General features: G+C 33.6%; 1 protein-coding gene and 1 long non-coding RNA gene across 2 annotated transcripts; one reads left to right on the top strand and one right to left on the bottom strand.

The window, feature by feature from the left end:
• The first annotated feature begins 1,167 nt into the window (after positions 1-1,167).
• On the top strand, positions 1,168-5,919 carry Rab21 (RAS oncogene family member Rab21). The gene is made up of 3 exons (XM_088188186.1): positions 1,168-1,416; positions 4,664-4,831; positions 4,936-5,919. The coding sequence occupies exons 1-3, from the start codon at positions 1,279-1,281 to the stop codon at positions 5,245-5,247; spliced, it is 618 nt and encodes a 205-aa protein (XP_088044312.1). The 5' UTR covers positions 1,168-1,278; the 3' UTR covers positions 5,248-5,919.
• A 3,698-nt stretch (positions 5,920-9,617) lies between these two features.
• Positions 9,618-9,894, bottom strand: LOC148233995 (uncharacterized). The gene is made up of 2 exons (XR_015809970.1): positions 9,759-9,894; positions 9,618-9,678 (listed from the first exon to the last, which is right to left on the bottom strand). It is a non-coding gene; the product is annotated as an uncharacterized LOC148233995 (long non-coding RNA).
• Between the last annotated feature and the right edge of the window lie 2,643 nt (positions 9,895-12,537).

Raw genomic sequence — 12,537 nt, 5'->3', positions numbered from 1 at the left:
ATTTATTTTCAGATAATGTGGCTTCTAAAATTATGTCAGCGAAATTGTAAGAGTGTGAAACAAACAGGAGCCTGGCTCAATGAGATTTTGTGACATAAGAGGGGAGCGGGGGATTTACGAAAAAGCTGTGACATAATTTATGGAAGTCGCCTAAAGTATATTACCAACAAAGAACATTTAGTTATTTTGTTATTTAAAAAAGCCTTTTTTTTTGTAATTACTCTTACTCCAGCTATATCCGAAATTGCAAATTTTTTCTGCGTTTATTTTTGATCCTTTATAAATCTGCACAGTGGTCGGACAAAAATTATGCTTTACCGCAATACAAATTATAGTGATTGTTTTATGGTCTGCACTTCAATGAGTCAAGATATGAAATTTTATTTCATCTACAATACACACTAAACATCTGCTCAGTAGATTATCATTAGGTGGCTTCTATAAATAATATCACAGGGTTTTTGTGAAATTTCAACCTCCCCCTCCCCTTTCTCTCACCGTATGTCACGTACAGAATCAAAATTATTTTTATTTACAAAGTATAAGATCTGTATTTGTGTGGAAGCGATGTTGCTGAATAATTTATAATAATAATAAAATATGTACTTGGTGAATTAAATATATTATTTTTGATTTGTTAAAAAACTAGTTAATACAAACATATTAGGCTTCCTTATGAGTAAATTCAAATTCGTGATGTCACATTTTTTATGAGACTCTCATCCCCCTGTCACAGACTATCAAAATTCCGCTGAGCTACTCCCCCCCCCCCTCTCTAAGCCTGTGACATCATATGAACACGCTATGAACAAATTCAAAATTGTAATGTCACATTTTTAAAACACCTATTTTCGCCCATTGTCACAATTTCGTTACCACCCTCCCTAAACCTGCAATATCATTTACGGAAGCCGCCTTAGTTAAAACATTTCGAAAACTTTTTACAAGGTAAGACTTTTAACAATTAAGCTGCTACCGAAAGTACATTAAAAATAGACAAATTATGAAAATTAAACGATGAGATATATTTTTAAAAAATGTAAAATAAATAAAATATTTTTTATAATAATTAACTACTTGAGAAAATATTACAATAACTAAAAGCTAATTTTTGTACACAAAAATAAATTATTGTGCTTGTTTACATATTTGAAAATTCTTGCTTGCAGTTTGTGCAACTGCACTATGAGCAACACGCGATTTGCGCTTGCGCATGTGCACCGGTTTTGTCTCGTGACAGTTGGTTCGCTCCGCTGATGTGCCTCCCGCTGCATCGCTATGGTGACGAGCGGGCAGCAGCGCTCCCAGCGCAACTTCAAGATCGTACTGCTGGGCGAAGGCTGCGTCGGCAAGACTTCGCTGCTGCTGCGCTACATCGAAGATCGCTTCAATGAGCACCACGCTTCTACCGTTCAGGTGGGCCCCCGCTCCTCTCGCTTGCCTCGCAATTTGCGTTGCCGCCATATTTGTATTTATAATCATGTACTGTGGTTTCATATGCGCTCTATCACAAATCTGGATCGGAGATTCTTAAAGTTTATCTATAGAACTAAATAAACGTGATTCATCATATCTTCGATTTGGCCTTGTTGAGAAATGTTTTATTTCTATTGCGTAACATAAATGCAGAGCAAACTTCATATACATATGTTTTGGTTTTCCTTCAGTTTGTGAAGCGTTCATTTGTCAAGCTTTTTTAATTTTCTAGTCGTTTGGAGTGGCACGAATAAAAATACAAGTCTTTACTGAGTGGAAAAGTATCATATGAGGGCGCAGACTAGGTAGATGACAATACTTAATGACGGATCTGGTAGTTTCTACCCATTATGATGGGTTTTGTTGTATCTATCTGCAAAAACTTCAGTCGCTAAATGGGTTAGAACATAGGTACTAACCCATTAACGATTAAAGCTTAAAATGCTATTAAATTTATTCGTAAATGTTTTTTTTTTTAAATAAAAATAAAACATTCAAAACGTTTGATAATTAGGTTTCAATTTTTATTTTACGTGACCCGCAGGTTGACCGCGCGCTAGTCAGCTAGTCTTCAATAATTATCGACACATTTTATCAAGCTCGGCCATTTATTTATTTCAAAAATGATGGAACCAAGTAATTGTACAAAATTTTATGTTGAAAATGGAATTAAGTGCAGTTTATTGCTACAAATGTATCACAAGGGGAGTATCAAAATATGCTGTATAAATAAACTGCTGTAGTTTTAATATATATTTCCATACAACTTGTCTGGAAAATTGCCTTAGTAGGTATCTCCTATAATTTTTTTAGCCAGATTAATTATTTTTTGTAAATTGTAAACTTTTCTTCAATAACTAATTCATTTCCCAGGAGTCTGTGGTGATTTTCTTCGGACACATAAGAATTCCGTAATTTTTCGCAATTATTATCCTGTTCATATCTGAGTTTTTGCATTGCAAAACGTCAGTAATTTTTTTACAGCAATATAATATATCTAAAGATTTAGATTGTAGAATGTTGTATATCACATAAGTTATTCCAAAAAGTTTTGTAAATACATGAAGAAGTTTTCTTGTTTGCAAATTTTCCAAAAAAGCTAAGAAATCCTCGTGCTTATAATTTACATTTTTTCAGGATGTCTCGAAAAAAGTCTATAAATTTATTTCTGTATTGTTAAACTGTGTTACTTAAACGTGATGTATAATTCCATCTCATAGGTGCTACAGAAGGAAGTCTTCCAGCTACAAACTCTTGTAAAGCATATATTCGTTTAGAAGATTTCGAAAGGAATGCAAACAATCCATTTAAAGTTTGAAAGAATGATTTGCACTCTTCTATATTGGAAAGACCTTGTTGTAATGTTAAATTCAATACACGAGCATATCAATGCGTAAAAATGTCCAATGGATAAGCTTCGAGTACTTTGGCTTGCAAACTATTAATATGCCAGCTCATTACACTTTCCCCATCATAAGTCTGTAAAACCAATCTTTCTTGAATTTGAAATTCTTCAACTATATTTAAAATGTGGCAAAATAAACCAGCAGCTGTTTTATCAGAGCTAACGTCTGTAAAGCCAATAAACCGCTCGTGAACTTCACCTTCATAAACAAAACGTTCGTCATTACATCTGAAGTTTCGTCAAGAATAATATCAACATAATAATAATATCAACACTCGAAGTGCATTTAAAAATTCAATGTATTATACTACTGCGTCAGTCGTTCGTTTTAATATTCTATTTTTACTAACTTGCTCATTATGTTGACTTATATTAGCTTTAAGTTGAGCGTTAATCATCACTTCTATTGGTTGTTTTCCAAACATTTTAAGAGAGAGAAATGATCGAACATGTGATTGTGATCTTTAGTCTTTATTTCAGTGCTATTATCAAATGATTAAGGTCAACAAACCCACTTTCTTTGGAGAATAATAAACACGGCCAACGGAACAGTCTGGATCGAACTTCACAATAATCAGAATAAAATAATAAATGGTCAGAATTTAAACCAACTTTGGGTCAGAATAAAAATTGAATCTCGGTCAGAATAAAAATTAAGAACGGTCTAAATAAAAGTTAAAAACGGTCAGAATAAAAATATTAACCGGTCAGAATAAAAATAACACGTGGTCAAAATAAAGTAACGTGCCGAAACTTGAAGTTAACCTATTTTATTATCTCATTCCAATTGTGGTACTCATAAATGCGTCTTTCCCTTTTGAACATTTGCTTAATGAAATTAAGTAGTATTAAAAAAAAAGAAAAACCGTTATTAATAATTATATTATAATTTTTATTGATTAATCAATATACATTTTTATGATGCATTTTTTAATCAATTATAAGCGTCTAATTCAGCATTGGCGCGTCAACTACTAATATGTCAATGACAGATGCAGTCGAACAGTTGTACCAATCTTATATGATACCACTTTTTCCAGCCGAATAAATTGAATCTAACCGTGTGTAAACATAAATCTTAGCATATAAAAATGTTTTAACGTGTTGAGCGGTGGCTAACGATCTATTTCATAAATGTGTTGTTGCAAACTAACATTTGACACTTTGAACACGTGTGATTATTACCAGCTTCGTGTTTAAAACACTGATAATCACATAATATTAGAGAACTGTAAATGGCGACTCATAGCTTACGTTACTTTTGTTTTTAATATCCGACTGGTATTAAAAAATGAGTTCTTCATATGCCTCTTATTCTACAATATCTTCATTCATACAATTTTCTAAGATGAGATAGAATACATCAATTGAATCTTCTATTTTTTTACTGAAGGCAAGATAACTTTATACACGGATTGTAGCTGCAGAATTTTTTATTGTAAATTGTGTTGAAGATAATCAATAACGAAGTAGTTGAAGTATTTTAATAAAGCATCTCAACTTTTCACTCAGTAAATTAGACATTGCTATTTTATTTCAAGGAAATATAAGTTTAAAGTAAAATAGAGACAAAATTTAAAATAATGCCTCCAAATAGACTTCTCGCGACTTTTTAAACATTAAGTAAATCGCTGGCTTTAAAAGTTTAATTATCAATACACTAGTTGCGACACTATTCTGCGCTAATATGAGCACTATTATTATTGAAGGCAAATGTACTCATTATACTTTATATTATATAATAAAAAAAAACTCTTGAAAATAAATAAAATTTAAATATAGGCATCCTTCCTCAACAAGAAAATCAACTTGAGGGGCGAGCGGATCAACCTGTCCGTGTGGGACACGGCCGGCCAAGAGAAATTCCACGCTTTGGGGCCCATCTACTACCGATCGTCGCACGGCGCCGTGCTGGTGTATGACATCACCAATGAGGAATCATTCCAGAAGGTACTGCAATAATATTCCTCATATAGTATCGACTGTTCTTATCTATCACTATTGTCAAACTTAATCAGTAACTATGATAAATTTGTATTTCTGGTCGTTTGCAGGTCAAAAGCTGGGTGAGAGAGCTGCGCAAAGTGCTCGGCCCGGACGTGTGTCTAGTGATCGCCGGTAATAAGGCAGACCTGGCTGCCCAACGCTGCGTGGACGCGGAAGAGGCTCGCCTCTACGCCGAATCCGCAGGTGCGACGCACTTTGAAACTTCTGCCAAATTGAACCGCGGCATCGAAGAGTTGTTCTTGGAGCTCGCCGAGCACATGACGCGACAGGCGGAAGTCGAGCGTCACTCTGACGAGAGCCGGGTACTCGTCGTGGACGACGAAGCCCAACCGCGCCACTTTTGCGCCGGCTGCACGTGAACCATATGTACATATATACTACTAAATATAGACTGTTATTATCGTTGAATAAAATATTATTAAATTAAAGCATGCAAATATATAAATAATATGTATACATAAAAATAAGACCACTCCACTTATTATTTCAAAGTGTCATAAATTAAATATTAAATAAATTTGAAGAGAAAGAAAAATATGGCTGGTTATCGAAAAGTTTACATATAGAAATTAAATATCTTTTGCTTAAATGTCACCTTTGATTATTATGTTCCTTATATATTATATAATTCCTTTAGTTTAATTTTCAATGGCGTTTAATAAATCATTTAAAACATTATTTATATAAAATCTTATTACAATAGCTTTGATAAAAAAAATGTGACAGGTGGCAACGAATTAAAATTCCTGGTCGAATTAAGATTGTTATTATATCATTATAACTGATTGAGAAGCATTGTGATAATATTTTTTGATAAAAAAGTTACGTTATTGTGTATTGTGGCAACCTAAGTGTTTTATTTTTAAATTATTAAGGAAATATTTTACATCATACGAAAAAATTTAAAAATAAACAATACAAGTTAAATGTGTATTAGCAACTTTGAGCAAATAATTATTAAAATCAAACAGCTGAAATTAATGTGATATTTATTTAAAATATATATTTATAAATTAAAACTTTTAAATATGCCTTTCGTTTTAATTAATTAATTTTAATTATACATTATTATCGAGTACCCTTGCCTCACCAAATTCTTTCATCTAATAACAATAAGTCGTTTGGTACATGTTCATGTTCACTTCAAATTTAATAACCAAAGCATTACAGATTTTTATGAACGTATTTATTGTTAAACTCACTGTGAGAAAACCATTGCAAAGAATGGTTCGTATTTTGATTAATAAAATTAATATTTAAAAAAACTACTATTTTAATTCTTAATCCTCACTTTACGACCTACCTATTTACCGACCGCTCGGACTTACGACCAGCGCGGAAATGCACTGAACTGGTCGAATTTTCTACAACTATCTCTTCATAGACCGACGACGTTTAAGAATAAAAGAGAGCATAAATGATAAATTCACCGTTGATTTGGTGATCTTTCCCAGTTTATATCTCTTTATTAATAAGTCTCATTCCAGCAGTCAGTCACTATTCACTACACAAAGTGTTCGCAATCTCCAAGAGTGTACTTTATTTGTATGTACTTTATTGTGCACCCTATAATACTAGATGTCGGTGAAAAGAAATGGCATGAGCTTACTTGGAGGAAGCGCCGAGATTCGAAATAGGGTAGCGATCTTGTGATGAAATTGAATATCTTGAAGATGAAGCTGGCAAAAAAGTTAAAGCGATAGCATGAGAATGAGCTGACGCATTCGACCTTTTCGGTAATCTTGAAGGATAAAGTTAGAGTGAAAGAGGTAGTGATTACATTAACAGGATTTGGAACCATAATAACTAGGCAGCGGATAAACCTCATACATGAGATGAAGAAATTATTGGTCACCTGATTTGACAATCAAATGCAAAAAATAATTCCGATGTGCCTTTTAATAATTCAAGCCAAAGCACGCAGTATCTATGAGACTTTGAAGAGGCAAAGGTGAAGAATCTATTGAATCATTCACGGCAAGCCATAGATGGTTTCAATGGCTTCAGCGAAGAATCAACCTGCATAATCGGAGTATCAACGGTAAGGCGGCATGCACGGACGTAGAAGCAGTGGAAAAATTGACGAGTAAGGTCCGGTATAAACCGGAAACCGGACATTGTTGGAATAAATGCTTGAAATACACAAATAAGCTAAAGCAATGCACAATTTTAAGGTTTTTAAAGACAGGGTTCCATCGTTGTTAAGTTCAAGTTAAGAGTTAAATCTTTCATCTATCGCCAGGGCCGGCCCGTGGGGCAGGCAGTACAGGCGATCGCCTGAGGTGTAGACTTGTGGGGCGTCGTGATACCAAATAAAGACGTAGTATTCACTTAAAATGATCAAACAATATTGTTAAATAATATAATCTGATATTATTTGTCGCACTGATGCGCTAATCTAAGCGATTCGCTGTAAAGCAATAAAAACATGCATATATTATTTTTATTTGATGCAAATTCAAGAGGGTGGAAGCCGCGTAGTCGGGATGTTGAAAGATTAACAGTATGGAGAGGAGAACACTGACGGCGATTAAACGACTAAACTTCATATATACCGGTCATTGATTGACTAGGTACACTGTTCCATATTTTTTAACTTGATAAAAATCGAGCATCATCAACCGTTCGCCGATTAAGTTAGGTTCGTTATCCCATTTTTTAAACTGCATATAATCCGAACATACACCGGCTACAATCATATTTTTCTTCCAACTTCCTTCCTGGTGTCTTCCAATTCTAATGAAGGTGGAGACATTCTCTTCTTAGAAGAGGTTGTAGAGCTCCCGATTGTTTCGTATACGCCACTCGTTGCTCTCGTATATAGCGCCATATATCCTGCGAAGCACTTTTCTCTCGAATATGTCAAACAGCCTTTCGTCAGACCTGTTAAGTGTTCAGCTCTCTGAATCGTATGTCAGAATTGGTCTGATCAGCGTTTTGTAGAACAATATTTTTGTACGACGAGATAGTGTCCACGATTTGATTTGTTTTATTAGGCTGAAATGGTATTTATTTGCTGATACTACTCGTCTCTTGATCTTCTTGCTAACATAATATAAATTATACATATAGTGACAAATCATAATAAGTTTTTAATAAGGACAGATACTGAAAAAACAGAGATACAGCAATACTAAGAGAATAAATAATGTATAAACAGTTAAAGTAAAAAATAATAATAATAATAAAATACTATGAGATTTTTCTGAGAAACGCTACTATTTATAATTTGATTAAATACATTTTATTAGTTTTAAACTCACTACTTGTTTATGCAATAATGTAAATTAAATATAATAGACATAAAAAATGTTTTAGACCACTAAAACACTGCTCGTGACTCATTATTAGAGATACGTGTTTTTAGCATCTATTTTCGAAAAAAATAGCATTTTGATGTTACAATTTAGCGTTTTGGAGCAAATAAAGTAACAATTTTTAGCATCTATTTAGCGTTTATTATTTTAATTAATTTATTTTAAACATAATTTAATATAAAATATGCAATTCAGTAGTAGAAAACATTAAAAAATAAGTAAATAGATGAGAATTTCTTTATTAATATAAAAGACATTAAAATTTATTAAAATATAGCATAGAACATGTCTCAATGGATGATTCCTTAAGTCTAGTACGACGATCAGTGACAACTAAATTATAAGTGCTAAAGTAGCGTTCTGCATCTACACTGTTTGCAGGACACCAAATTGATTGTATGGCCGCATTACCAAATTCCACATGTTTTATTTTTGTGGCAAGTAAGAGTTGGAGTGTGTCTGTTTTTACTCCACTTTTAATACTAGATACTAAATTATTAAAAAAATGTGAATAACCCTCTAAACATTGGATCGTTGTTAATATCGAAAATAGAGGTAAATTCCTAAATAATAATAGTACTTCGTCGCTTTGGAAATTGCATTTACTTCCAGCTACAGATGGATTGAACAGTTGGTTTAATGATTCATAAAAAAGATTAGTCTCATTTATAGATAAATGAGACTCGAGTTTCAATAGAGCTTTACCGGAAGCTTCCTTGAGCATATTTATTAAATCTTTTTTTGTATTTTCATTACTTTCAAGAAGTAAGTTTTGTGTTTCGATAGGAAAAATGCCACCCATATTGTAATTTAAGGAATCTTTTATCCCCATAATTTCTTCCCACAATAAATGAGAAAAGGGGTACAAAGATCCTTCCAGTTTGTTCATTAAATTGGTAAATTTATCGCATATTTCGCTAACATATTTACTGTTTTAACACTGTTTTAAATAAAACTGCAAACACACATCGTCCCATTTTATCAGAAGTTTCATCCACTATTATTACAAGAGGTTTGTTTTTTATTTCTTCTAATATTTCTTTCTTCATATCTGCTCCACATATTGGAACATATGTTCTCCGTAAATGATCTGCACACGGTAATTCACCAGATCCCTGGACATATTGACTAAAATATTGTCGCACTGCAGGATAGTCTAACTTTGCTAGCGGTATGTTAGCTTTAAGACACATGCTAACGGTATTTTTTATAAATGCAGATTTTTCTTGCCTTTTGACTACAATGTTTGGAATTGTTGATTGACGAGTATGACTTGTGGAAGGTTTTGAAACTCTTTTTTTATGGCTATTTGATTGTAAATGTTTGGTTAAATTATCTTTCTTTTTCCAATCTAACTGACAATTACAATGCCGGCACATCAAATTATTGTCATCATTTATATAAAAACCATCTTTTTTGTATGCTGCAGCTCTTTCTTTAATATCAACATTTGCTCGACCCATATTGTTGAAACTGAAAAAATACATATAATATTAATATTTAATAAACGTTGTAATAAGTAAAATAAAATAATCTTTGACATGTAAACTCACCAAGAGATTGTGACGAATAATTCATTAATTTGTGGAAGAAAACAGTTCTGAACGTATGCTCGCGTGCATATGTCAACAACACATAACCTCAAAAGATGCGAATGTCAATGTAGCGTCATAGACCACAGACAATAAGTTAAGCAGCTTAACTTATTGTCTGTGGTCTATGACTAGAGTTCGGGCAGACTGACCATAGACATTGAGAATCGATATTTGGAATAATTATTTTGCGATTTTAATTTTTTCACGTCTATTCACATATTTCAACAATTTCGCAACAATTTCGCATATATCACGTTTATCGCTTTTATTTCGCATTTATCGCAAAACGCGATAATCACGTATCTCTACTCATTATGTATTCATTATAATTGCTCTTATTTATCCTGTTATTACACATTTATTTTATTACAATATTTTTAGTCTCTTGTCTTCACCTATTGCAGTAGCACGTTGCTGTTTAACTTAACTTTCAACTGTAAATATAACTTTTAGGTTAAATTGATTTTATGATAAATTAAATATTTTATTGTGAAGACTTATTTATTCATTATGCCAAAAATTAGGTGGCACTCTGGTAACACTGACGTGACGGCGGCGAATGGCAACACGTTCCTTAACGGATCACTCATTAGTCGGTCTGTGAAGCAGACAATTAATTTATTGTTTTAATTAATGCAAAAAAGTTTTTTCTTATTTCCTGCAATCAGAAAAGTAGCGTCGAAGCATATGCTAAAATATTATCGCCTCAAACTACCATTTTGTGACACACTAAACGGTTTTTGTACGGGTTTTTTGTCATTATCTACCAGGAGTGCATATGAGTGAGAAGGTAGCTGACAATTAATTTATTATTTTAATTATTAGGAAAACTATTTTTTTCAATTTCTGCAAATTATACTTGGATTGCAAATTATGCACCTCAAAGCATATTCAGAAAGAAAAAACGCTTCAAACTACCGTTTTTGTACGGGTTTTTTGTCATAATCTACCAGGAGTATAAAATAGGTGAGGAGGTAGTGGAGCTAATAATTTATTTATTATTATATATTATATATTTTGTTCGCTTTTGTTTTTTTTGTTAAAAATCTCGTTGTACGTTCTACTTGCTATGAAATAATAGTATCTATTTACATATATATAAAGCCTATAATTGCATAACCGTAGTTCTCAACCGGTTCGACCAATCAGAAAAAAGAGTTTAATTATTTTAAATTTCCTTGGAGACGCATGATCTTAGAAAATGGTTACTATATACATAAATAAACAAAATACACAAGGATCATTAACGAATGCGTGTATAATGTTATTTTATTAAGTTTAAGAGCTTACAATGAGTAATCATAAAATATAATTGAAATAATTCATATAAAATAAAAAAGATGGTCGATAACGCAATGACATCTGTTGATAAGAGTATTTTACATTGATTTACCGATTTAATATAATTATTCGAATTGCAAATAAACCAGGTACGTGTGAACCATAAACATGTTATACATGTTTAGTATTATGTACGAGGATTGAAAGTTAATGTGGATCAAACTACCTAAACGCTAATAAAACGTATTTTTTATCTTGTGATATTATGGGATTTGTTTGCCTGGGGCGCCAAATAACCTAGAGCCGGCCCTGTCTATCGCTTTAAGAACCCATGTGCATTAAGTAGGTTAATAAGCACACACTGCCCGTTTACTATCATGTAAATAAGAAGGCATGGACAACGCAAGCTTAATTTGAGGATTGGTCTATCAGCTGCTTCATACCCTCGGTCAAACATGCTCAGTCTGGAAAAGTGTGTTCCCTTTAAAATTATCCTTCTGCTTGATAATGCCCCAGTCCACCCCCAGCACCTTGATGACTACAATCCTACAGCCAATGTACCAAGGCGATATAAATACGTTCAAAGCGTACTATTTGCACAAGACTTTTTCCAAAGCAGTAGCAGCAACAGATAGTGATGAAGTAACTTGTAGTGGCCTATTTACATGTATATATGTATTTATTGAGGCTAATTATGACCAAAACTTGGCGGCACTCTGGTAACACTGGCGTGACGGATTGTCTCGACTGGCAACCTTCGGCGCTCTCGCGCCCTGTATATTTATAAAGAACATGTAACTGTAATTTCAAATCTTTCAATAAAATACTACTGCTATTGCTTCCACGCCGTGCGTCACTGGAGCCCTACACGCGTCCCCAGAAGCGGTGCACCTGGAGCCCTAAAAGCAGAGCCTGCGCCGCCGCACCATACGTCACGACTATGTTACCTTTGCGCCGCCAGCATTTAATTATTATTTAAAACCAGCTCCACCGACCTCATTGTGTGTAGAGCAGCAACTCCAGGGCCCCCCTTCTTCTATCCTCCTAGTTGAATTTCGCAATTGTAAGTTTATAGGAGGAGAGGCTGGTATAGCAGCCTATTTACATTAAATATGTATTTATTCAAGTTTATTATGGTCAAAACTTGGCGGCACTCTGGTAAAACTGGCGTAACGGATTGTCTCGACTAGCAACCTTCCAACCAAATAGTATATTTATAAACAACATGTAACTGTAATTTCAAATCATTCAATAAAATACTACTGCAGCGGCTCAATCTGTGTCTAATTGCAACCCGTTACCTCCCGTCGCTAAAAACTTTTCGTGATTTTTGGAAATCATGCAACACTTTAGACTGCATAAAGAATATTGAATCAGCTTGGGAGAGAGTGACGGGAGCGCGGCGGTGTTTGTAGGTGGGGCGCAAACTCTGCGTATAGGGTTCTAGGAAAGCGTG

This window comes from Plectrocnemia conspersa, unplaced genomic scaffold, assembly GCF_051122295.1.
Source record: "Plectrocnemia conspersa isolate PC_06_02 unplaced genomic scaffold, ASM5112229v1 ptg000006l, whole genome shotgun sequence".
Classification (NCBI taxonomy): Eukaryota; Metazoa; Arthropoda; class Insecta; order Trichoptera; family Polycentropodidae; genus Plectrocnemia; species Plectrocnemia conspersa.
This window is presented reverse-complemented; position numbering and strand designations above follow the sequence as displayed.

Bases quoted from the DNA above. Each gene is read 5' to 3' on its own strand.
- Rab21 (XM_088188186.1), top strand. From the start codon at position 1,279: ATGGTGACGAGCGGGCAGCAGCGCTCCCAGCGCAACTTCAAGATCGTA. The intron at 1,417-4,663 runs GTGGGCCCCCGC...ATTTAAATATAG, and splicing joins ACCACGCTTCTACCGTTCAG to GCATCCTTCCTCAACAAGAA. The intron at 4,832-4,935 runs GTACTGCAATAA...GGTCGTTTGCAG, and splicing joins ATGAGGAATCATTCCAGAAG to GTCAAAAGCTGGGTGAGAGA.